The following is a 27,596-nucleotide window of genomic DNA, read 5'->3' on the forward strand; positions in this document are numbered from 1 at the left end:
TTAAAACACCACATAATATCCTTCCATAGTGCTGACAACATCACTGTTACTCTCCAGCAGTTCCAAGACACGGTGCATCACCACTTCAGCCAGAGATGGGTTGTAGCTCTGCCGAACACATGTCAGGACATGAAGGAAATGGCAGCCTTTTTCAGCATCTGCAGGAAAAAAAAATGCAGGCAGGCAAGAAGGAAAGACTTCAGTCTAACTGCCTCTTTTTAACTATTATAATCCAGATTAGTCAGGGGGAAAACCCACAGCTGTCAGAGAGGAAGAATGCTTTAGGTACTTAAGCAGACATGCATGTATTCAGAGGGAAGAGATCCACTGTGTGCCTACAGTTCTCCAATTATCAACTGTTCCCACTGACTTTTCTGGGAAGTGTCAGGGTTCTAACACTGGTAGTGAAGGTAAAAAGATCATCAGTGTTGCAAACTCAGGGCTCACAACCTGATGATGAGGTTAATAACCTAAGAGTACCTCCACTGTCCACTTATGCAAGCCATCCAATTCCTGCAAACACAGAAGGAACAAAATGAAAATCCTTTTGCTCATACCAGCTTCAAAAACGTTTAGGTCAATCCGTGGTCAGGACCTGTAACTGCTTGTCCAATGCTGGCATCTTGTGGAAAAGCTGCTGCAGTGCAACTTTCATTGACCTAGCAATGCAATCCCATCCCTGCACTTGAGACTACTCAATTACAGGAGTGGAAAGTCACAGAACTTCTGCATCTAATTTTATCTTCTTTTAAGAAAGATTCCTGAAAATGTAGAAGAGAACAGAAATCTAAAAAATAACATACAGAAATGTCAAAAATAGCCAGAGACAAAAGGTCCTTACTGGCTGCAGTACTGCCCACAGCTACTATGTGCTGGCGGAGCCATCATTTGAAGCTCATCTGTCCCAGTCAACATCTCCTCCAACAGACCCTGTAAGCCCACTCATCATCAGTGCTGTGGGCTTCCAGTTTCCCCAGGTGCTGAATTCCACAATAGATTTCTTTCCGCCGCTAACAATGGAAAACCAGCATAAATGAGACACATCAGCACAAACAACTTTTCTATTCTTCAGCCCACATGACATATGGCAGGTTCGATAAGGGTACTGAGAAATTGCCATAGGCCGAGGAGGTCCCTGTATTTTGGGTTTGCTGCCTCTGTTTTTATTTTTGCTAATGTCTACTCTAGAATCAGCTGAGCTCCAGAACTGCCTTTGAAGCTGGTGAGAAAAGCCACTGGTAGATAGGAAGCAATGCCTGGTAAACAAACAGTTCAGCCTAATTCCTATTAAGCTGTGAACCAGGCAAAGATATTTCTTTAGAAGGCAGTGACCTAGCACTTCTGTGGCTGGTAGCCAAAAATGCATCCACCACAGGTAAGATGGTGCAGAACAACACCTCCACCTGGTCATAATGACTGCTGGTGCAAACGAAGTGGGTAGCTGCATTTTGCATTAGTCATGGATTTGTCATGAGATAGTCAAAGGGCCCATCCCTGATCTACAGTAACTTAGCTTAAGTCTTGATGAATTATATTAGTGACTCAGGTATTACCCAACAGGACAATACATACTTTCTTCCTAGATGCTGGTAGAAAATTGCATTCTGAGGCAGCTGCAGGTACAGACAATTATTAAGTATCCCCAAAACATTCGTGTGGCCCAGCCTTGAGGGAATACACTCCTTGCAGCAATGCTGTCCGTCTTTCACTGACACACTTGATTGTAGTTTTTGCCCACTAGCTGAGGTAAGCCAGGCTGTGATTAACTGTCTTTCCTGACTACCAATATCAGATTCCAGTTATAGAACAACAATGATTTGCTCATTGTGGACATCTCACACAGCGTCCATTCTGAAGTACTGAATTTAACTTCTGGTGGTTCCGTTTTCTTCCTCTCTGCCATTAGTGCCGTCTAAGCCTAAAACCAGAGCAAATTTGTCAAAAAAAAAATCAAACAACACCAAATCAAAACTGGACTAAGCCTACCATTTTGCAGTTCAGTCTGGAGTCAAAATGTACTGCAAGCCTTTTCTGCCTATCTTAAGCCTCTATATAGACTCACAGTGGCCTTGCACGAGGGCATTTAAGATCAGGCTGTTTGGAATTACAGTTTGAGCCAAGGGCTAGGATTGTTACGTGAGCATATTACAGATCAGGGTTTGTGGAGCTCTGACTAGGCACGTCGAGGATTTTTTTCTTTGTACAATAGTTCCAGGCAGCTGGGTTGGGCCCGAGAATGTGTCACAACTAAAGCAATGAGGTGTGGTGCTGCCTTGAGAAATTGGCAGAGAAGCTCCTCATTGGAGAGAAGATTTGGTTTATCGTAAATCAATCTTCCTGTTATGGAAGATTAACATTAATTATTAATTACCACGTTCTTTTTCTCCCTCGGAGCCAAGCGGGTGGCTCAGGCTGCCCTCCCACCCGCAGAGGGCGCCCGAAAGTTACGCTGAGCTCTGCGCTCTTGCATCATTCAGCGACGGTAAAAATACCCGCAGTACCCTGCTGGTTTTGATTGAAGCTTCTTTGGCTTTCCGTCTCAAAAAATCTACTCACAGTAACCAGGACATTGAAATGGTCCTTCTGAAAACTAGCAAAGAGACACTGACCTGGAAATTGTCCTCCTTACAACAGGAAACTAAGTAAGTGGAAAGCTCCCAGGAGAACAAGAGGCTCTGTAAAGCAGTTACTATTTTTAACCTGCTCAGTATGGAAAACATGGCTTTGAGGACTCAGGACTCTTCAAAGTCTTTTCTGTGACTGATCTACAAGTTTCTCTCTGCTGTTGACTCTTCCTGAATGGGAGAAAGAACCTCCCATGGAGCACAGAGTACTTTAATAGTGTGATAACACACAAGAGAGGAGTTAGAACACCAGATAGTGGGTCAGTGCCCTGTATAAAGGTTCTAGTCTTTATAGTGGCACAGTTACTTAAATAAAAAACAAAACAAAACACCACAAAGAAAAAAAACCCAGAACCAACAAAAAAAAAACCCCAAACACCACGCAACACACATCAACAACAAAAACAAACAAACAAACCAACCAACCCCCGTATGTTCCCAGGAGAACCAGCTGGTGTATGAAATTGGCAGAGAAATTATTTGACTCTTCCAGAGAAGATGTTTGTATTTGCTAATTGGATAAAAGACAATAAAACAATGTGATATGGTAACTTGTTGCACTGAAATAGCCTCAGGCAAAGGAGCCCATCTTCACCTGCATGCCCAGTAACATCTACTCCCTCCATCCCCTAAAGACACAGAACTTTTAGCTCCAAACTTTGCCTGTAATTGTGCCAGTGCTTAAGGCAGCAAGCTGAAAACTCAAAAATAGTGCTGCTTCATTTATCCTTTTTTTCACTGCAGGATAACCATCATGTACAAGGTCCTACAAGCACTACTATAGTTTTGATAGCATTAGCATATGAGCAATTTAAGGTTCTATGCCTTATGTCCTAGTCAGTCATTTATTCTGCACTAAAGTACATGCTACCCTACAAATAGCTGCACTCCAGCAGCAAGTGATCCCTGCTGACACATTCTGCCCAATGAGTTGGAAGAAACTCTGCAGCAAAGTACCTGTGTAATTAGCAGGTGTTCAAGCACAAGCTATCACTATGGCAATAAAACACAACAGGCTTGAGGGACAGGGATAACACACACGAGGTGCATTATCTGAAAAGAATTATTTCTGTTAAACTGAAATCCCTATGCGCAAAGAACAACTTGAGCTCTAGCTGAGCATAAAATCTGCTGATTTAAGCAAGTTTAATGTTGACTTAATGGAGGCAGGGATTTCACCTTTCTGTATGGTCACTTTTGTGTCAACTCCCCTGTAGAAACTGAACTAACAAGATTTACTACTTATCCAGAGTACCAAGCAACAGCTGCTAGGTGCCAACCTACCTTCATTACGTTTGGTTCCTCCCAAAAATCTAAGTATTCTCAAAAGATACAGATCTAAGACAATGGCTGCTTATTTCAGATCCGAGAGGTTTGCTTCCTGCTAGGCACACCTGCTCTTTCTCTCTCCATGCCCAAAGGAAGCTGCTCTTGCACTGTTGCTTTTAGCTACACGGCTTAGCTACATCAGCAGCTTAGCTCCAAGTTCAAGGCTGAGGACAGGAAGCATATCTAACCCAGCAGCAGGAAGAGGCATTGTCATCAATATATCAGCACCAGCTCATCAGAGCCCTGATCACTCTGCTACTTACGCCTGGGTTTTTGACAGTCCTCTTTAATCACATCAAGGGTCACTTTAAGCAGCTCCTTATCATGGTCAGTCACCTGGAGAAAATAGAAGAAACAGCAATTTAGAGCAGTCTATTTCACAGTTGATAGCACTGCAGTTGAAAAGCAATCCAAGGCCATGATACATCCTAAGCCAATTCTGTCAAAACTACAGTCTGCATTATCTACTATCTCCAAGACTAAGAATGAACATTAAATCATCAGTTATTATTTTTAGCACCTTTAGCAGCTTCTGTAAGTTAGGTGAAAAAAGATTATATACTGGAAGTCAACCCAAAAGAGGGTGATTGAGACTCTGCAGAACACCAGGTTTCAGCCCACCATGATAAAGAGAACCATCCCAGGCTTTGATGTGCTCAGCTGCATCCACACGGTTTGGCAACCCAGTGAACACAGACTGCCCTTGGAACAGCAGCAGTGCTTAAGTCTGGTGCCGAGTTACAAAAAGTGCAACTCAGCAGGTGATACTGAGGTAAAAAAGCAACAGTGAGGTAAGCTGCAGATAAGACTTTTGAGTAAACAGCACTTGGATGTCCACCTTCTCTTTCTGAAACATTTCTACCACTTCTGTTGACTGTGAAAGTCATGCCCCCAAACCTGTTTGCAACCATAGCTCAGTTCCTTACATGGTATAAATCCTTAGAGCTACTAGGTTTCTGGAAAACCACCCCTTCTTCTTGCAGCATCCTTATTGCTTCCTTAAAAACACTGTGAATCCTTTTGGAACTGGAGTCACTTTTTGACTTCACCTGGATGGGAAGAAAGGAATGACGTAGATAGTGAGAAATCTCAGCTCAATTAAAGTTACCATCAAAAGTTCCAGATGCTTTCAAGAACAAGAGGACTTAAGGTAATTTTTTTACACGTTTTTCTTCATTTAGTAATTCACAAATCTTATCTACTATGTATGAACTAACCAATATCCCTGAGCTTTAAAAAACAAAGAAACAAAACCCAGAAACTTGTGCTATTCTTAAAGAGCCACAATCTCCTAACTGCCACCTTTTTATTTAGCAGATATTTGATTATGTACTAAGAACTCTCTTTTGGAATAGGCTTGTGATGTTCATAGAGCATTTGACTGTTTACCTAATCGAGCTTTGCTTAAAGTTTTCCTGGTACTAAAAAGCAGGGCCATAGGAAGGTTGGTGCTTTGAAAGGTCATACTCAGAAGGAATCCAAGCGCTGGGGATTGTATTCCCATTGCCTGTTTTGAAAGTGACAAAGTGTCCAAGGAAAAGGAGGAAACTAGCAAGACCAGTACTTGTTTCTTGTCCCCTTTGTTTCCAAGTTTTTACACATATTCTAGTCATGCTCTCAAGAGTTTCGCCACTGCCTAATGAATTGAAAGGATAAAGTGCATGCAAGAAATTAAGACAAGTATACGAGATAAGGGAACAATTAATTCAGTTTTGAGGGCAGGTAGGAAATGAGTCTCTTACGAAAGGAGAATAATGTGCCTGGGAGTCCATAACTGAGAAGGTTATTTAGAACAAAGGGTATTGGGTTGCATTTAACAGAGTAGGGAGGAAGTGAAGAAAAAAAAATGTCAGGGAAAAGCAGGGTTTGTTTGAAAGTAGAGCAGAGCTAAGATAGTGGAATGACACCTAGGGAAGCAGAAGGAAATAAAGAATCAGTTGTGGTGAGAAGAAAGTATGGGTAGATAAGAGCAAGACCATGACTTCTTCTCCTCCACCTCTATCTGTCCTACTATGTCCTTCAACCTCCCATTTATCTACACAGACTGCTTCAGTTCCCCAGCTGGTCTTTCCTCAGCTGTTGGGAGCACACTGTGCTGCCTGTGGTTTGCTTTGAGAACGGAGTTAAACTGCTTTCCACAAACCAACATGTGATAACTAGAACCACAATTAAAGCAAGATTTGCCAAGTCATTTCTTCAACTACCACCATAAATGCTCCCACCCTGCTCTGAACAAAAGCATCAAACTTAGATCCTACTTCACTCACCAGATGCACTCACAGAAGCCTCGGGAGTGAAACAGGCAATCCCCATGCACTAGAATGAATTCACACAAATATGTGAAGCAGACACCACATCAGCAATAGAAGAATATCTTGTCGCAAAACGTTCACTGAAGCCATTTGCAAGTCTCAGGTGAAACTCCAACTGCTTCTAAGGCTGGAAGCTGATGTGCCTAACTGGGAATAGTTCAGAGATCCAGTAGAGATACTAGTGTTAGCATGCATCACAAGGTTCTCCATCCCCTTCCTCCAGCTGATCCTCCATATTTCAACAGGCCACAGTTACATCTCTCTCCATCCCACAACAGCTCTCTAACTTTTGCCTCTCAAAGCAACGGTCAGAAATAATTCCCTAACAGTTCAAGATAATTAACAGAGAACAATGGCTATTATTCTCAGTTCAGTTTTCTCCTTCTGTTCCAGAATGAAGGACTTCAGTGAATGAACATTTCTTTGTTCCCCTGTCCTCCACAGCTATATCAGTTTAGATAACAATAGATACTGCCTCTAATTACAAACTTGACTGTACATCTGGACACCATTCCAGCCACAGCATTACTATCACTGCCATATCCCTCTTCACAGAGCCTCTTCTGACAAACTGAAGAAACCAATATAAAACATAGCAGGAAGAGTTAAGTGAAAAGTGAACATTTTCTCATAGAAAAGCACATTCTCATAGCTATATGTAAAATGAAGAGACTTTGCCTCTCACACAAATGCAGTAATAAATCTTTAAGAATCTAAGAAACTGCTAGCAAAGCAACCACCTCAAGACTCTGATCAATTTTTAATGTGAAAGCAAACATTTGGGAAGGAAAAAAAAAAAGATAAAAATATCTCCAAAGAAGCACAATAATTATTCAGTTTGGCTTAACGCTGAGATCCCGTCAGAAAAGGGAGATAATTAAAAACAGACTCTGTGTGAACTGACACAGCTCAGCCTGGATGGATAGCGAAACGGAATCACTAAGAATGCAAGTCAAGGCATTGACAGAGCGAAGGCAGAGAGACAGGCTTGCGAGTGAGAAAATAAGTAAGCAGCTGCTACATATCAGCACCCTCTCATATATGCTGCAGAGTCCAAGGAAAAGGGCTCCATGGCAGAAGGACTGTTTCAGATGAAGAAATGCAGGCTCCTACCCTCTTCAGAGGCTTTAATATTAACCTGAAATGACATGAAAACTTCGGTGAGGGTTTCCTAGTGTGCTCTAGGACATGCTTCCTCTTCTCTATCCCTCCAAGTAAAGCAACAGTTGAGGAGCTCCTTGTGAACACAATCTAAAATTACTTAATCTGTTCTTTTCGCCCACGCAAAATATTTCTAGCATCTCATTCTGCAAATTCCTATGTCAGTAATACTTCTTCCCAATACCTCATCACTGTCTTTTATCCTAAACCATGCCCTTATTTCCTCTGGACTCGGATCATTCCTCAGAGCCAATATACACCTAAGCTTGTGATTTAGTCTATTGAGCAGAAATACACAGGAGACTGAACATGGCGCTATACAGAGAGAGAAGAAATCTAGGACTATGAAATCCTATGTGCTTTCACATCCCTGCTCTTATTTTAGGAGAAGATTAAAAAATGGTTTCATTTCAACAATTACAAAGATGTACCGTAGCTGTTAATGTAGTTCCTTCTGACTCATAGCTTATTAGCCAACACTTTACTTTTTACAAAGATTTTCATCTGAGAAATGCAGATATTAAGCAATTTAACAGCTGATCCAAAGCATCAGCAAGATTTGAATCTAGATTTTGAATTCACCTCTCATCATGTTCACACCTTGTTTTGCCAAGTGCCTCCCTTCAGCATGTTCTAGTTTCAGGGTGCACAATTTCAGGTTTCCTGAAGTGTTAGCAGCAGGAGTTCCCCTCCCCTCTCAAATCAGGTTCTTTTCAAATAAATGAAGCTGTACATTCGTTTAAACACAAAAGCGGCCAAAAATCATTAATCACTTCTGCACAATATGTGTGTGTCCATCCTCTCCCATCCCCAAAAGGGAAGCAGTTATTTAGTAACAATTTTACCGTCACTACCCTCCCCCTCCCAAGACCAGTCAAGGGCTCTGTAGCAAAGCCAACAGAAGAATCCATGTCTCCAGAATTAAGCTGCTATTTTAATCAATATATTCCATCTGATGGGTCTCACACAGCTTAGTGGACTGGTGCTGTGCAACTAGTTATTCTCAGATCTTTAAACAAGACAAATTCTCTGTACAATCAATAATAGGTTGAAGAATGAAGTGGTACAGGAATTAGTCGGTCTGTTGAAAACACTGAAAGTATGTAACCTTGGCTCATTATGAATCACAACACACCCTCATGGCGTTAAAGTTTCCTGGTATAACCACACACGTGATTCTACTCGTGGAATTGCCCTTTGCAATTTCTCATGCAATGTTTAATCCTTGGCTTAGATAGGTGATAATTTTCGTAATAGTAATTCTGGCCATGTCAGTCCTGAAGTCCTATAATAAGCTCTGCAATATACATATTTAAAACAGCAGTGGAGCTTCCTCAAGAGAAAGGAAGACAAGCACATGGCATCAAGAATGTATAAGGCACCATATGATACCTACAGAAAAACCTACAGGGAATATACAGTAAGTATGAACAACATTGTGAAACTCCCTACTCTAACTATTTGTCACTGCTGACCTTGAGATAAAATTCAAATCAAGAGAAGTACAAACAGCCTGGAAAGCACAACCCAAGTTACATGTCCAAGCTAGTGACAAACAGACTGAAACAGTAATACTAAAATAGCACACACTGCAGCTTATGCATGGGAGAAGTGCATAAAAATGTTAATCAAGACTGGCTGGTTGCGAGTCACATTTTACTCAGTTGAGAAACTGTATGGATCAAGATCATACGTAGTTTTCTTAAAAAAAAGGAACCAAAGGCTTGTCCATTTGCCAAATATAATTGTCTAAGTCCAGCAAGTACACTCTTTTAGTTCTCTAAGGACAACATTACTTTTTCTGGTTTTCCGCTTGTAGTCTTCCTTGTGGTACCCACCCCTCCAGTCTCAAAATTCATTTAAGGGATAAGAGAAAGGCTACAGCTTAGGGATTGTGGTGGCACTGGTTATAAGAAATAAAGCTTCACTGATTTTAAAAATCATAACTGATTTGTTAATTTTTAATTATTTTTAAAAACACCTTGCCCATCCGCTGTAGACTACGTAATCAGATGTTCCCTTGCATATGTCTGAGCACAGGATATGATTTGAGTTCTGCCATATGCATCTGCTAGAGGGAAATTTATTCTGGAGAGCAAGATGACTGCACTGCTGGGGACCTGTCAGGACTGGAACGAGGCATTGTAGGACAACTGTGGACAGGGCTCAGGCACAGTAATGCTGAAAAAGAAGAGAGATGCTGCTGCCCTCCAACTATCCCAGCTACCTCCCTCCATCCCTGCTCCACTCTGCTGCCAATGACTCCAGAGCAGCTCACCACCTCCCTGGAGAAAAAACCCATGGGGGAGATACCCTCCCACTGTGATGAACACTGTGCAAGCACTTTAAAAGTTGGGAAAGAGATGAAGGGGGTGTACCACTTCTCCTTGGATCACAGGGAAAGGAAGTAAGAGGGAAGCAAAGAGTTTAACAGCAACTGTGCGACAGAACACTGGAATCAGGGTAAAAAAGTTATACATCCAAATAACTGATCCTTTCACAGCCAGAAAAAGTGCACAGAATGAATAAGTTTCTATATCGTGGTGCGGCCTAATTAGTTTCGTCTACTCATCTAGTACCTGCCTTGTCAAATAGGCATGAAATAACATAGCTGCACATTAGCGCATCCTTTATCCTTTTTGTTTGAAGATGATGCAAAACAGAAGACTACAGAGGGGAAAAGAAAGGAAGAGGAACATAAATCAGATCCATTATGCTTATTTTTGTGGATCAAACTGCATACTTGACCTTTTGCCAATTATGAGAAGTGACACCTTCAAGAGACAGAGCAGAGGAACAATGAAATCATTTCCACAGCATTACTTGGCACTCCTCGTCAGGCATTCAGGTCACTTGACAACTGTAGGTTCTTTCTTATGCAAAGATATATAAGCTTCTTTGCAAGGAATTAATACCAAAAGGGCAGCAGGGAGAACTGCAATTTCTAAATAAGCATCTCTGTGCCCAAATTCCTGTGACATAGACTCACATCCTTGCATCAGGGTCAGGAGCAACTATTAATTATTATGATAGCTCCTTGTGACTGCTAACAATGCTGATGCTACACTGTTTTTGTTGGTTTCGGCTCTTTTGGTTGGGTTTTTTTCTGTGCCTTTTTATGTTTGTTCTGCACCAGCTTTGCAAGCTATTAAATTTTGATCTCTCCTTAAATGCTGAAACTTCAAAGATGGAAGTTTCCAGTATTGGTCACAATGATCACTACTTCCTTTAATGTAAAGTGTTTGGGAACTACCTGTTCCAGGTAGTTTAGCAAAAAATATCCTGCCCCATCCTGGATATTCTAGTATCAAACTTTCCTGTCAAAAAAGAGAGTAGGTCCTGTTATTGTATTTATCCATGCTTTCTTTTAAAGTAAAAAAGAAAAATTTTATTAATTTTTTTTTTTAGAATTAAGCAAACAGATGTTAACATAAGATAGCACTTTACAGTGTGTATCAGAATCAGGCAGTCAAAACGACTGCCATGGATTTATTTTTCTACAGAAAACCAGAAAGTAAACAAGTGAGTCACAGCACTCTAGGTTTCAGTTGCCCTTAGTAACATGGTAAAAGCCGTAACACCACTACTTTTACAGAAATTTACCACTTCACAGCAGTTGAGAATCTGGTTTGTAATTTATCAAAACAGCAGAGATTACAAAATGCTTTTTGTTCTATTTCCCATTCTGCAGTAGACCAAGAGCCTACTGTCTCATTGGAAAGTTTCTTAACAGTTTGGTTACACACAACTATATGTAAACTGACTTCAATTAAATCCTGCCTTCTGATCCCTTCACTGACGGCCTTTCAGAGCCAGGGATTTCCAACAAGACAAGCACATAGCAGAGAGCACTGCTCACCCACTCATAATGTCTCCTTTTGACAGCTACATTTTTATTAATATATGGAGCTTCAAATGAGAAAACAAGACAAAGACTTAGTGCTCCCTTCTCTTGATCAAATTCAGGATCTTAAATATCTGTCCCAAACATCTCAAGCACCTTAAAAGGATCTCCTTTTTTGATACTGTCACCATTTAAAGATCTAGCTAAGTTAGTGCCAGCTCTAGACTGTAAGATTACTTGGCCCTAATAGAAAATTACCCTTGACAACAGAATTTTCTCATCTGGCTTTCTTCAGTCCAGTTTTTTATGTCTCAGGTGACAAGGTTTCCTCAAGCTCCGTAAATAATTCATGCTTAACGCTAAAGCGCTTGTGGTTTTTGAATTCTCTGAAGGCACCACTCTCTTATCCGCTTGTTTATGCTTAAGAAAAGTATATGGTATTATTTCTCCCCACTAAAAGCTTGAAACAGTTACATTTGCTCACCTCCTGACAGCTGGGACCGGGTAGATGCACACCAGCCAGTGACACCAGAGTATCAATCGTTTCCAACTCCTGTTGGTAAAAGGTCTGAATTTTGTTTTCTAATAGAAAGCCTTTCACTTTCTCACGCAGCACATTGACTGAGAAATTCTGACCCTCCAGGCCACTACAAAGATATAAAGGAACATGTCAAAAGGCAAGAAACATACTACTGATGTTTTTTAGAACAATTAAGTAAGGTTAGCCTGTTAGACTGCTTTTCAAAGGTCAAAAGGTATTTTAATGTCCTTTAAGAATCTGAATTTAAATGCTTAATTCAAAGACCATTTTTACATGCAATAAGCATCGAGCTATTCCTCTTGAACCATTTGGTCTAAACAGTGTTGTGATTTTAAATTCTGCAGTCCCTGAAGCCACGCTACATTCATCACATCTCCAACTACCATCCAGCTACCCTTACACTGAATACTCAGTTTACTGAGGTTTTGTATTTGTGATTTGACAGTAGCAAGGGGAGCAGAAGTTGAGAGTATTTTCCTCCATCTCATCTCTTGATCTCACATCCCCAAATCTTTTTCCAGTTTTTTTCTACCTTCCTAATACTCACTTCAGTTCAACATTATCTTTCTTTTCTCAGATTATGGACAGGTATCTCATCTGCACGGATCATCAATTATTTGAGAGAAACGGAACCTGCTACTGTATGCTTGTGTAGAGTCTAAATCCCAGTCAGGCTCTATTCTATCTTTTTCCACATTTATTACAACAACAATACAATCCCACTGTTTGCCCCAAGACCAGTCTGGATCCTGTATTTACCTCTGTCCCTCCTGAGGGCTTTGGAAAGGTTTATCATAAACTTCTCTATAGAGACAGGGGAGCTCCAGCATTCTTGAAATCTGAACATCACACACAGGATCATCTACTTTATCTGGAGCAGAAAAAAGAATACACATATTTGGCCAGAACTGCCATACCAATCGTTAAAGAAGCATACCTGAGACAGCACAACAAAGCTTCACGTGCCAGTATTAAATTGGCAAATTTTGTTCACTGTTCTTTTTATAAAAATAAATCCACACCGGCCACTCCTTTCACAGTTTACAAGGAGGTAAATGACCTGTTGTGGTGCATTGCAGATCATGCTTTTGTCTGACAATGTATTTAACTGGAATTTATGAGCTCTATTTTACCTTTCAGCAGTCTTTATCCATTAGATGAGGTTAACACATAGTAAGGAGCTTTATTTGGGCCAAAGTGAAAGCAGTTTAGATGCTATTTGAATTGCAAGGCTCTCCTTTAATGAAACAATGCTATTATTACCAGTGCTTGAATAGCTTATACATTCATAAATCTTCTGTCTGGAGAGAAGGGTTGAATTCCATCTCAGACTTCAGCCTAAGCTAAAAAGTCTAGTCTTTTATCTGGGATTTTAAAAGATGGTTTTCACCCACCAAAGGAATCATTTCAGCATTGTCTCTGAAGGATTTCATTGGTGAAAACCAACTCTTACACAATGGCACAGACACAGAATAGAGAAGAAGGTGTGTCACTGGAAGCTCCTAAGTTGTAAACAGCGGACTGCAGAACCCCACTGCCCAAAGGGCCAGCAGCCACAGGGGCAGCACCTGCAGATCTATGCCCACGTGACTCCAGATGAGGAATGCTTCTCAGTCACTCTGCAGAGCCAGAGTTTAGGAGGACCTGGGCTTCAGGAGTGCAATGTGTCCACAGGCTGCTGTACAGACATGGAATGGATTACCCAGACTGTGACAAATAGCAACCGTCTCTCCAAAGCAGCTAGTGCTCTTGATGAAGTGTGACATAAAAGGTCAACAACCCCCTTCCCACAGGCTTTGGCTGTTCTACCTCAACATAAGAAAACTGAAGAGCAAGTTGCTCTCACAGATACCCAGTCAGAGTATTTGCACAGAATCCTTGTATGCACGGTAGTCATCTTTTATAGATTCCTCCAGAATGCCTCATTTATAGTCAATCTAATCCCACACATTAAGTAATACGTCTTCTAACCGTACACTGTGAAAATTGAAATAAAGGCCTACAGATGAAAATCTTTTTAGAAAAAAATGAGATGCCAGAAAATAAGAGTGAAAATTATTCAATGAATTACATACAGCTTAGAACTCACAAATTCAGACAACTAAGTTATATATGTCATGGACCCATAACACTCACAAAAACATGAAGCCTGAATTTCTCTTTCTTGCCTGTAGGTTCGGATGTGACCTCTGACTCTGACAACATCCCCGATCTCCAGCTTGGTTTTCTGGCTCACCACTTCTTGGAGTTTCTTCATCTGTTCAAGCACAGCAAGACTGCTGTGTGTGCTTGGAAGACCTGTAAGAAGTGAAGGAAAGGAGATGAGGCATTAAGGCCAAAAGGACCATCTGTTTGCATGCATCCAAACACCTAAGCACCACAGGAGTCATATTAATAAAAAAGTGTGAAGGTCCCAGGCATAACATGTCCTCAGTAACAAAATTTTTGGGGAACAAAGTTAGTTTACAGTATGATATTTATTTAAATAGTTCACTTGGGGCGAGTGTAAAAGGGATGAGATACTGACGATTTACCACTGAAAATGTCAGATGTGTCGCAAAATTGAAACATTAATTTGAAATGGTTTTGTCATTTTTTGATTTTTGTGATCCTAAAATGGGTGAAGTGAAAAGAAAGGTCAGCTAAACTTTTTACATAGAAGAAGAATGAATCATCTGAGGTGGGGCCAAAGTATTCATGTGATGCAATTTGATGCCTACATTAAGGTGAATGTAACTAGACAGAACTTCACATTTACATAACACACCTCTGCAGGAAAGTAAAGTCTTCATAACTTAGAACCTGGTTAATGATCCAGATATTCCTGATCACAGTTATAAAAGGCTGGAAGAAAACTTCCTGTGCCCCCTAGGATTTGCTTTCTGTTAACAGGTACGAATTAATTTCCATTAATAAAATAATGTCCATTCAAGCTCTACTCAAGTACATGTAAAATAAGAACACAAGGCTGAAACAACCATTCTTGGTCCTCATTCCATTTCAAGCAGTATTTCATGCAATTCCTTTAATGAATTTAAGTTCTTCATAAAAAAACTGATTTGATTGTGGGGCCCCCCCCCTTTTTTTTTTTTTTTGGAAAGCTGTGCCACAGTATCACCTCCCTAACAGTGAGGGCTGCCTTCTAGATTTTGGTTGGGATCATTTATACCACTTGTCATATCATTGTTAAATGTAAGTAAGCATTAATTATCTGTCTGTATAAATGGGCTTGTTCCACAGACATTAGAATTTTTAACTTTTAAATCAAGCTTTCCTTCCCCCATTCTATGTGTCTGTAACCCTAACACTGGCAGATAACACCAATAACATTTATTTCAGTAGGATTTGATCAGGTCCTTGTCAGGGCTGTCAATCTACTACATGAGCTTTTCAGAAGGTCCAAAGCAGAAAGTGTTCCATACTTTGATCTATGAGAAATGGTGGGGAAAAAAGGCAAGGAGAACACTAGACACTACTGAGTTCTTTTGTTATTGACTGCAATAACAGATTCACTTTGAATGCACAATTTCTGCACATTTAGAACTTTTCCAAATCATAAAGGATTGCTGGCACTCTCCCACTGGGTTTTAAGCTACTTCAGAGTTCATCACTGACAGTATATGCATGAGCAGGAGGAGAACGTGAATGCAAACAAAAAAGAGAATATGACTCCTGAAACCATTGCATCAAAAAGGCAGGGAACATATCCTAGATTGCTGGTCAGTGGATTGACTTTGGAGACAGAAGTTGTGGCACATGGCACATTTCCAGCCTAGATCCTCACTAGAGGAAGTCACAAAAAGAAACATAAGAAGAAGATTCTCTGAACGATGTCACAACATAGAACTGAAATACCATATTACTCAGATAAGGAAAAGGCATTACATGTCACAATGTAGTGGTTTTACTGGCATCACCATCGGACACAACATAAAAAATAGTATGAAACTCCCAAAATGGCCCAGATTGTAGGATGTGGTGGTTTAAAATTAAAAAAAGTTGAATTTGCTCTTTGACAAGTTCGTTCATTTACTAAATTATTTGATAAATTACCTGATAAAGATGTTTCTGCTATCATGGGATTTTTCCAGCAGATGCAATTTATAACACCAGTACTATCATCCACTGTAAAAAAAAATTGAAATAATTACTGAGTGAGAAAGCAGGTAGTCATGGTGCAGGAAATGAAGATATAGATACATAGGGAGATGGCTGTCAAGTATCTCTCATTCCAACCGGTCTGAAAGGGAAAGTGGGTGCTCAACCACTATTTATACCTCTGAACTAATCTCCATAGTCATTTGAGTCATGGAAGTAGCTCAGTACCAGACACCATGCTTATGTGCATGGTCAGCAAAGTAACAGGTATATTCTCAAAAAAAAAAATAAATCCACCACTAATTTAAGTTATGAGGTTTCAGTACATATATTGGATCCTAACGGGTTTTAATCTCATTGACAAGGTCAATGAAGAATCAGTATTGCAAGCTGAAGCCAGTCTAATTAAAGCAAGAAACCAGGCACAAAACACAGAAGCATTACTCTAACAGTGAGGAAACAGCACTTTAGTATTGGTGGGTGAATAAACTACGCCATGTGAATAGACTAGGAGTGCTGCTACCGCCTGCTGCACTGGTTTCCAGGCTAATATTGTGCACAATGCCTCCTGTACAAGAAGGTGTTCCAGAGAGCAGAAAGGCAGTTCCTCTAGCCAGGAAGGACAGAGGATAGCACATACTTGTGGTTCCACTCTAGGCCAGGAATTCCCATCTCAAAGTACACCTACTGGTTGTATGCAAATCACTTCCGTTGTCAAAAAAAAAAAAAAAAAAGCTTAACTCTTCCTGTTTTGTTAGTACCCGATCAAAATAAGCTTCATAACTTCTGCCCCAGGAACTGTGTTGTCAAGGACAGTAGAAAAAGGTAAAACCCAAAGAAAAGTAAAACGCTATCAAATGAATCAATTGTTCTATGGATCAAGAGACTGTATATATATGGCACATCCAACAAACACTCTCTAAATAGAAAGGCACTAAATGCCTGGTAAACTGCAGCAAGGATCACACTCGGTGTCCAGTGAATGCTCCAAGCACCTTGCTCCTTGGATGTAACCATCTCCAAGACTGAGCTTCCACTCTTCACAAATTGGAATCTGCAATTTCCTTCTGCTCCTTAAACCAGATTCCTGACCACAAAAGTAACTGCAATGTTTACCAGGAAGGTACTGATTGGTACCTGCAGTTGTTTCCTCTGGGAACCACAGCATCAAAGCAAAATGCCTTTGCATTGTCTCATGTGTTTTGAAACAATCTCCCTATTTGGGGGCATCCAATTTCAAATCATTATCTTGCCTTCCTGTTTCCTGGTAGTTTAGCTGCACATACAGCATTTATAAGATGCAGGCAACTCCACATCCTATCACCGAAGTATCCTCATCTCACTGCAATCCCCCTTTTGAGTTGCTGTGTCTGCAGCTACTTCAGCAGCTTTAGTTTTGTACCAGAATAGGATAATGATCTGGCTGCTGGGATTTCCTCTCCTTGGTATGGAAAACCCAACTATTTCAGTGGGAGTTTGAGCCCCCAGGTACCATGCCAAAGCATTTGTGCAAGCCAGCAATGGCAATAAGGAACAAGGCAGATGACATTTCACTAATATATTACTGCAGCTTCTAGATCTTGTGACCAAGTGCAACAGGTAGGCTTCCTAAAACGGGCTTTGAAAGAAACAAACAAGACCGAAGTATGAGGAGGCCAGAATCTGCATCATCAGTGTAACAGCTGGAAAAGGAGTCTTGGAGAAATTGACCTGTTCGTGACCACACAGGGAAGCTGGTAGCAGGGCAAGGCTCTGAAACAAAGTTTTACCAGTTCACAAATAACAGCTTTGAGCAAAAAGACAAAAAACTCCCAAAGCACAGATGAATGAGAACTCTTGCAATTGTATTCTAATTAGACAGGAGAATGTTAATCTATTTTAAATGCACTGATGTGTTGTATAAGCTCTTGAAAACTTCCTGTGCTCCTTGTGCCACCCTTCCTCAGCTCCTTGGGTTTAAACTTTTGTTTGTTTAGTATTTTGTGGGTTTGTTTTTTGGGGTTTTCTGTTTTGTTTTTTTGACTCTTACGTTAACTATTTGAGGGGTAGCACTCTTAAGAGATACCTTGTAAACAGCTAATTTTGTTCATTTTTATTTCTCTATAATAAAAAGGGAATGGTTCTTGTTGGGTTTGTGTGAACCTACTGAGATCCTGGTGAGATTCCTTTTGTTTGTTTTTAAGGGAAGTGCCTTTCAGCCTTTCAAAACAGTTCTGGAGTACAAGGAAAACCACATGTGATGTTTGGTTTTGTTAAAAGAAAAGGGAAGAAAAAGAGGTCAGAAAGGTGCATTTATTAAAATGTGAGCTTGTTCAAAGCTACACTTCAATTAGATATCCTTCCCTTAATTGATTATAAAAATAGCAATAAACAATCAAAAAAAAAAATTCAAAATCAGTTTTACACAGCATGTAATTTTATTTTCTTTCAGGCCCGGAAAGATGCAATTCACTCTCTTTCACAATCAGTATTTTGCCACCAGTTCTGGTTTTATGGTTTTCAGCAGACAGGATCTAAGATTCTCTGAAAACGAGTGGTGTGTGTTCTGAAGCAGACAGATAGGAAATGAGGGGGGGCAATAGTGGCAGCAACACAAAGACCTTTCAGTTCTCTATCAGAGAAAAAGTACAAAGGGGAAATAATTGCTTTGCAAGTCACTTTTAAGCAGATGGAAAGTGAGCAAGTACTGAGCAGCACGAGGCACTTGAACTGATGCAATGCCTGCTCTGTGAGTCACCAGTCAAAGTCTGTTGAAGTGAGAGATGCAAGAAGTTACAAGCAGGAAACTGTCTAAGAAGTTAAAATTTTACGCTGGTGGAGTCAGCTGGCCTGAAAGGGAGGGCAGGCTGGGAGGGACACCCTGGCAGGTAGCCTGAAAGCTCAAACTAGGAACTGCTGGAACAAAGAGTAGAGTTGGATGTGAAAGGACGGCAGGAAGCCAGGCTCGACGAGAGCTGTACTGAAAGGTCGGCTGATCTAACGCTAAAGCCTTAATTCCACTACTCTGCAGTTTCCTTTTATTTCTATTCCTCCATTTTCTGCCCCAATTAAACATTTCCAACAAGTTTACATCCAAATATATGCTGAGAGCAGCATGTGAAAACCTTGCCTGTAGAACTGGTTTGGCCTTGGTCATTTTCATTCAGTTTTCCTCTGTTCTTGTGAAGTGATAACTGTATTTGCATACTAGTGCAATAAAATAATAACAGCTGACATTCAATTTATGTTTCAACACTTCATTACATCATCAATTACACCTCTGCCTCTTAACTTAGGGCTTGTTTAGCCTGTGCTACTTCAAGAGACAGAGAAATTTGTGCTTCAAAATATTTACTGTCAACTCATGATTTAGCATAATAGCAGGGTAATAACAAACATTCAGAAATTTGACCTAGGAAAAAAAATAATCTAGAGAATAACCACTCCAAGAAACAAGCAGGGACATTTCCACAGAGCACAGGCTCAACTCTACGCAGCTGCACCCGGTGCTCTATGCACTTGCAGTTAATGCTACGCCACAGCAGTATGATGCAACTGCAGGTGTTGCAGGAGCTGGAACCTGGTTAAGTTGTCAACTGTATCCTCACAATACTTCTGTGAGTCAGGAAATTGCTGCTCGCTCCATTTTATAAAGCGAGAGAATTGGGTAAGAGGAGGTGCTCCATGACCTACCTCTTCCCTAGGTTTCTACCTAACAGATGACTACATTGCACATGAATTCTTCAAGTGCTTTGATAGGATCTATGCTCTGGGCTCCTCTTTCCTACTATGAGATGACTTGCCCCACTTTCAAGTAACTTGCCACACCAAGCCTACTCCACTCTTTTTTTTCTCTAACTGAAAAAGACAGCTGAACAGCCAGTCAGATGTTTCCACGTTAACAAAATAGTCTGAATACTGACAAAAGCAAGAGGGAGAAGCCCCAGCTGGTCTGGGCAAGGACTGGTACTATGATGCCCGAAATAGATGCATAAGAGTCTTAGCAAATCTAAGTAGAAACAACCTTCTATTAAAAGCTGGCTCCAAGGTAATACAAAACATACAAAAAGACACAACAGATTTTGAGGTTCAAAAAAGGAAAAAGTGACTTCCAATTTGCAGGCATTGTTAAATCCGTTGATATCTGACCCAAGGAAATGCATATCTATACGAGAGAAAGATGGTGGAGTCCATTGGCAAAGCATTACCAAAATTAAGATTTGCTAGATGCCCCCAAACAAATCAGTCACGCTGTTCTACATATTTGTTTCTCTACTTTTGATGTGTAGATAGACAGTAGCTTCCCTAAATTTGCCAAGTAATCTGAGCAGCAGATATACATTCTATTAGGATAAGAGCACAGTTGTTTCAAGAACAGTCAATGATCAAATAAGACAACCTTTAAGTTCCAACTAAGATTAGAATGCTGATAAGTACAAGAAGAAAGAATCTTTTCTTACCTCCGTAACTATAAAAGGCATCTCGCTCTTTCTTTAGAATCACTATCCCGACAACATCCACCTGTCTCACTGGATGTCCGTTATAAAAGAATATACCTAGACACAGAAAATTCTTGGTAAGTGTAACTATTTTTTTTTCAATATCCTACTCCACATGGCCACATTTGGCAGGAAAAAACATTTTCTTACATATTTAATAAACCTTAAATTATGCAATGCCTAGTCACGAAAATTCCCCTGGATCAATGATGACTGGGAAAACTAAGAAGAAATACCACAGCTTTACTTAAGATACCGAAAGCTTGCTTTTGTAGACTGTCAGAACTGTATTAACCTCTTGTTTTCTTGCACATGTGGATATGAAAATCAGTCTGTTTTCAGCAGGCATTAGTGGGTTTATTAGATGCTTTTTATTTTGTTGCTTCATTTTGGTTTGGTTTTGTTTTGGGGGGGGATTTCTGGGGCTTTTTTGGTGGCAGGGCTTGGTTTGGGTTTTTGGTTTGTTTTGGTTGGTTTTGTTGTTTGCAAGTATTTTTTGTTTGGTTCTGATGATTTTTTTTTTAACATCTTCATCAGGCTTCAGAATAAATAACAAAACACAATGGAAGCGGTTTGAGCTTCTCACAATGCAGCTGTTTCTGATTAAGGCAGAGCCTCCAAAAGGAAAGCTAACATAATTCTGTCTTTCGTTTCTAAAAGAACAGGAGCCATGGGGGGCAGGGTGAGAGAAACAACCCTCTGAGACTGCAGAATACGCTCTGCGGTCATCATGGACAGCATCATGAACTTTAGTTTCTGAAATAACATGTTCTAAAAACATCCCTTCAAACCTATTTTTGTGCATCTACAAGGATGACTAGAGTAACATGTAAAAACACATCCAGGAACCAGTTAGAAATCAGAGCCCAATGGACTTTGACAGCACCGAGGTTACCACATGCTGTAATCTCTTTCAAGAGACTGACGCAAAGGTGGTTAAACACAGATGTAAATATTACACACTGAAGCTTCACAGTCCACTAGCAGGAGGATAATAGGAAAATAAGCTCCAGACATATCCTGGGCCAGCTAATTTTCAGTCAATGTGTTTTCTTCGGTTTTTGAGTACCTCTGCTTTACTGAAATATGCCATCTGGGATGTTCAATAGCTGTCTTCTAAAAGCTGGATAACTTAAGGGACTCAGAAGGGAACATTTGGCTCCATACACCGTGTAAGTCTTATTCTTACAAAGGGAAAATGCTGCAGCAAGCGAGCTAGAAAAACGTTCTGTATTTAAAAAAAAAACAAACCACCCAAAACAAAAACTCCACACAAAAACAACTAAAACCAAAATACAGAAATAACTTGTCCTACATAGCTGGCAGCCTTAAATGAGCCCAGAATTAACTTTCTTCACATAAAAAGACAAAACACTCAAATTTTCAGAAAAAAAAATAAAATCAAAAGGTACTCAGCCAAACAGCTCATAAACAGAAGTTTTACTCATAAAAATCCACGGCAATGTTTTGAGGGTGCACCTGTCAAGGTCACCCTAAGAGTTGGCTACAGTAATTGTGCAGTCACTGCGCAGGTGTGGCGTAGAGAACGTTTAGCAGGTCAGTCTACTTTTCTCTCATTCCATTTACCAGGACACCAATAAACACTGCGATAGAAACCCTCAGTGAAGATGCTCCTGCTGTATATAATTATTCACTAAACCTTCCAAAAATCTCTATAAAAGAAGATTTGGGTCAGTGTCAGGGTAAGTTTGTGGAGCAGAGACTCCAAACGCTTGACTGTGCAAACAGGCAACATGTTATTATTATCATTTCCCAGTTAGTAAGCTGAGTTTTGGCAAATGACAGAGACCAGATAAAACTGGTTCTCTCCATCCCCATAAACTCACACAGAACTCCACCCTTACTCTCCACAAAACTACCTGACTTCATTTGAAAGATGAAATTATATTTACATTATCAAAAGCTGGTGAATGTGATGACTTCAAGGTGTAAATTGTTTCTCCTGCCAGCTTATTTGTTCAAATTATGTTCATACTGGTGGCAATAAAACTACACTAAACATTATGCACAGGCACATTCAGGCAAGCTCCCAGTAACCCAGAAAATAACACAGACATTAATATGCTGTTACCACAACAGGAAGCCAGAGCAGCACTACAGGGGACTATAGATACAGAGCTTCCAGGGTAAGTTCTGGTCATGGCTTTACCAGCATTACCGAGCACTGAGCTGTTTGCCATTGCTTTAATTATTATTACCTCCTTTTATGCTATTCCTAGACTCCCTTGCTTGTTCATAAGCTGTCACAATGCAGCGGTGCATGACAGCGCCGAGAGAAGCTCATTTCCATGACGCGATTGTGTGTGACAACTGAGTTTGACACCCACTCTCATTTCAAGGCCTCTAAGACAACACAGTTGCTGGTTTTATCTGGGAGGTTTTCCAGCCTTCCTGTCACCATTTATAGCAGGAGAATAATTGGCCAGGTTTACTGCTTTCTTCTGTGTTGTTTTAACGGATTAGTCATTGTGGCATCAAATCCTAATGCTTAAAAATGGAAATAAAACAACTTATTAGGTCATTCAGTCCATTTCCTCAGGGCCAATGCAAGACTATTCTGTACAGTAAATTCCTGGCAATCTGTACAGTCAGGATATAAACAATCCCAGTGAAGGACATCCCATCTTTTTCCTGGGAAGGCCACCCCACAGTTTAGCAGATGCCATCCGAAGGATGTTTTTCCTGACATTCAGTCTGTGTTTCTTTCCATTCCTCCTAGTTACGACTCTTTGTTTTGCACTCATTCATTCTTAATTAGCATTACTCAATGACTGATTTATAGCCAATCATATGCTTAGCTTCAGCTGGTCTTTAACAAATCCACTAAAGGCAAGAAATATCAACACCAACCACCTACCTTCTTCCTTCTCCACAATATATGTTTTTAGTGTTTCTGTCGTGCTACAATTTGGCGCCAATAAATAAAATGCCTCAGATGAAGGATGCCTGGTTTAATATATACACAGCACCAGGAGAATGAGCAAAATTCAGGATGTTTATGCTACAAAATTTCATTTTACTCTTTAAAGTTTAGTTTAGAAAATGATACAAGATTGTAAGCAAGCTTAGTTCTGCAAAACACCAGATGCACAGGAAGTGGAGAAAGCTCACAGGCACTACTTTTAAACGCTGATATCTTGACATGACAGAGACCACTGAAAGAGTTCCTGGAGCAGAAGACAACTCACTGAAGTAAAAGATCAAGAAGGGAAGCGAGAAGAGAAATTCAGGCAATTTAGAGGTGAGAAAAGAGAGCAGGATTTTACTTTCTAGGACTGTTCCTGCTCTTGTGAAGCGTTTGTTCATGTTGAGAAGTTTTGTTCTTCCAAATATACTTTTTGCATGTGTATGTACAAATGTCCAAGTACACGCTATAATCCTATTCTGCTGACATTAAATTTTGTCTTTTGTCTGAATACAACTAAAATACCTGTAATGGAAGCAGGAACAGCTTTTACCAGATGCATTTGCTGTACCAGTACTACTTAAGACTGCATACTTTGGAAAGGCCTCTAAGTACTACTCACTCTAGTGCAAACCACAGTAACTGACCGTAGCCTCATTCTTGCAGTGAATTTAAGACAAGTCTCCTACCATGTTAAATAACAACAAAAAAAAAATAAAATATATATATATATACACACACACTCAACACAGGGTTTTGCAATTTGTGAAGCCCTTAGGTACCCAAAAATGGTGACAAGAAGAGCAAACTCCATTTCTACAAGAATAGCACTGCTGTTATCCCTGCTGTTGTATAGAAATAAATAACAAAACCTACAAGGCAGAGCATATTCAAAGAGCCAAACAGATACACCTTGTTTCTGTGGGGAGAAAAAAAAAAGACAAACAAAATACCAAAACCAAACAAAAACCACACTCTGCTTCTAAGTTCCTTGGGTTCCTTCCTGATACTCTTGCACCTTGTCAAGCTTCAGTTCGGAGTAATGAACCCTCCTACAGTAGAAAACATTGCAGTCTACTTAAGGTTTTTGTAGTAAAAATAGAAATTCAAGGTCAGATCCACATTGATTTAGACAATGTACACATGTGAGTGATATTGGCTGAAGACCAGCAGGAAGCAGACTGCAAAGTATAAAACCTCCAACAACAGTTAGGAGATAAAAGGTGTGGTATAAGATTCAGCATAGATGCCAGAATTTACAATAAAGTTGTTCAAATATATTAATGTATGAAAGAAAACCCAGGGAAATAGAGACTTATAGGAAATAGAGGTTATCCTCACCTCCATGACACATAAAAATCATGGAACAGATCCTTCTGGTAGCTGTACTGGGGCACATGAAAAATAATGAGGTGATTGGCGACAGCCGACATGGCTTCACTAAGGGCAAATTGTGCCTGCCTAATTTGGTAGCCTTCTATGACAAAGCTACAGCAGCAGTTGACATGGGAAAAGAGACTAATATAATTTATCTGGACCTGTGCAAAGTGTTTGACACTGATATCCTTGTCTCTAAGATGGGGAGACGTGAACTTGATGGATGGACCACTTGGTGGATAAAGAACTGGCTGGAAGTTCGCACTCAAATGGTTGTGGTCAGTGGCTCGATGTGAACACAGAGAGCAGTGACAAGCAGAGTTCCTCAGGCGTGTGTTCTGAGCCCAGAGCTGTTCAGCATCTTTGTCAGAGACATGGAAAACAGCATCAAGTGCACCCTCAGCAAGTTTGCTGACGACACCAAACTGTGTGGTGTGGTGGACTCACCTGAGGGAAGAGATGCCATCCAGAGGCACCTTGATAGACTTGAGAAATGAGCCAGTGCAAACTGCATAAGCTTCAACAAGTCAAAGTGCAAGGTCCTGCACCTGGGTTGGGCCAGTCCTAGGCACAAATACAAACTGGGCACAGAGTGGGTTGAGAGTAGCCCTGAAGAGAAGGACTTGGAAGTGTTGATAGATGAGAAGCTGAACATGAGCCAGCAGCGCGCTCAGGCAGCCCAGAAGGCCACCTGTGTCCTGGGATGTATCAAGAGGAGTGTGGTCAGCAGGTCAAGAGAGGTGATTCTCTCCCTTTACTCTGCTCTTGTGAGACCCCACCTCAAACACTCTGGAATAAATTGTCCAGAGAAGTTGTGGCTGTCCCCTCCCTTTAGGTGTTTAAGGTCAGGTTGGATGAGGCCTTGAGTAACCTGATGTAGTTGAGAGGCATCCCAGCCCATGGCAGGGGGGCTGGATTAGATGATACCTAAGGACCCGTCCAGCCTAGGCCATTCTATGATTCTACGAAGAACATCAGATATCTATTATATATAGACATTAAGGAGACAAAACATCAAAACCTTTGTGTTTTGTAATACACTAACATCCAGAGGAAAATGCAAAACATATACAGCCAGCTATGTCATCAACTGTCAAAATTTTGCAGTGAGGAAGCATAAAATCCTTCTCAAATGTTGTAGAGGCAGTGGAAAGATATGACATACATGGCCACAAATGATCAGCATTTTTAGAATTAAATTTTATCAGAACATAACAAGCACGTAAAAGGGGTTCTGTATCTGTATATATCAGAGGAAAAAAAGCCATTAGAACAAATGCATTTCACTTTTCACATATTTCACACACAACCCGTTTTTCTCAGAACTATTAAAGATACTAATGTGACTTAGCTTAGGGACATGGAAAATTACTGCTGTTCATGAAGCATTCTGCAGTCCCTCAATAAAAGAACACAACGTAAACATATATTTCTGTGTGCATTGTAATCAACCCATATAAGTACATACCTGGCACTTGCTTAGATTCTCTCATTTCTTTTATATCTTTAATATACAGCCTTGCAAATGCAGAAAATACAGGATCCATCCCCCAGTACAGAGAAGGTGTCTCCTCTTCATACTTCTCACCCTCAGACTCCATTCAAAACCTGTGAACACATAACTTTTGAATAGGCAAAGAGCTGTTCATGTTTTAACTGCACAAGAGAAAGCTTGTGATTTTACACACAATAACATAGCAGAGGTGAAGAAGAGACACCAGCAACTTCTGTAATATGATGTTACCTTTGTATCACCACATGAAATACTCAGAGTATCAATACTGATGATTTGCTCCAAATACTGACATTTCATAGCAACATCATTTTGTCCAGCTCCTTGAAATGAAACAGAATTTCAGGGATTTCTCCTCTATGGACCCAGAAACAGAGAATCAAACACAATACTTCTTTTAAAGAGCAGGATTGTGGGATGATGATTGGTTACTTCATTTTTCCCCCCATCATTAAACCATAAGATATTCTACTCATTGTTCATCCCGTGCTTGATTGCTGTGTTGGGGAAGGCTTTTATATAAAAGAAAAGCAGTCAGCTGTTCTTTATTTTGAGCAAACAGTCTCCAATAACTTTGTAATTGTTACTTTCCTCTTTTAATTCTTCATATTTGCCTGTTTAATGCCTGCTATCTTCTGCCATTACCAGAGCCAATTCTCTGCTTATCAGAGGTGATGTCTAAAAATCCACCACTCAGTTCAGGAAGGATCCTTGTTGAGATTTGAAAGCTGAACATACCTTCTATTAGCTTCTCCTGTACGGACAGCTAAATTGTTCCCATGGAGCTTTCCAGGCCACACTTGAATGGGCGCCAGCCACTTAGGGCAAAGGCGGTAAGTGTGCTGATTTTGAATAGTGTGTATCAGGGCTGAGGTTGCCTGCTGAGAGGGAGCAGCTCCCTGCTACGGGTTGCCAGCGATCTCTGTAGTCAGCAGGAGACACTTCTAGCTACTGATGTAGAGGCAACATGCCATGAATATCACAACAGCATCTTACTTGAGAAAGGAATTTGGATTCTGCATGATTTCTGTTTTCACACCTAAACTTTATTTGGGGCGGATAAACAGAGTGCAGAACAACACGCTAGAGCATTGCTGACATCTGCTCTACACTGTGAGAAGAACTGCAGATGACAATTATATAAATTTCCAATTTAAAAAAAACAAAACAAGAAGTTAGCAATACTTTGATCTTCCTTAGACTGATCACTTGCTCTGCAAGATACCTGCACCTTTCAGTAATGAACTAGTCTTGTTTACACCTGCATTTAAGTCCACTACAGGCAGCTCTTCCAAACCTGTTCCTTTTGCACATGCAATGTCTACTCAGAAAGGATTCACCATCCTGTTCTCACTTCAGCCTCCCCACAAAGCACACTTTTTCTGCTGCTGAA

The 27,596-nt window shown here is 40.4% G+C and overlaps 1 protein-coding gene across 1 annotated transcript; it reads right to left on the minus strand.

Annotated features, from left to right (window-relative positions):
- On the minus strand, positions 1–26,291 carry OBFC1 (oligonucleotide/oligosaccharide-binding fold containing 1). The gene is made up of 9 exons (XM_009877670.1): positions 26,159–26,291; positions 20,349–20,444; positions 15,865–15,936; positions 13,948–14,109; positions 12,571–12,682; positions 11,755–11,917; positions 4,880–5,002; positions 4,217–4,289; positions 1–158 (listed from the first exon to the last, which is right to left on the minus strand). Exons 1-9 carry the CDS (start codon positions 26,289–26,291, stop codon positions 1–3), a joined length of 1,092 nt encoding a protein of 363 aa, XP_009875972.1.
- Positions 26,292–27,596: the final 1,305 nt, after the last annotated feature.

Source organism: Apaloderma vittatum, unplaced genomic scaffold (assembly GCF_000703405.1).
Source record: "Apaloderma vittatum isolate BGI_N311 unplaced genomic scaffold, ASM70340v1 scaffold16261, whole genome shotgun sequence".
NCBI lineage: Eukaryota > Metazoa > Chordata > Aves > Trogoniformes > Trogonidae > Apaloderma > Apaloderma vittatum.

Excerpts from the sequence above, each read along its gene's own strand:
- OBFC1 (XM_009877670.1), bottom strand. The coding sequence starts at position 26,291 with ATGGAGTCTGAGGGTGAGAAGTATGAAGAGGAGACACCTTCTCTGTAC. Across the intron at positions 15,937-20,348 it reads TGCCTTTTATAGTTACGGAG|TGGATGATAGTACTGGTGTT; the intron begins GTAAGAAAAGAT and ends TTTTTTTTACAG. Across the intron at positions 12,683-13,947 it reads AATTCAGGCTTCATGTTTTT|ATAAAGTAGATGATCCTGTG; the intron begins GTGAGTGTTATG and ends TTTCTGCTCCAG.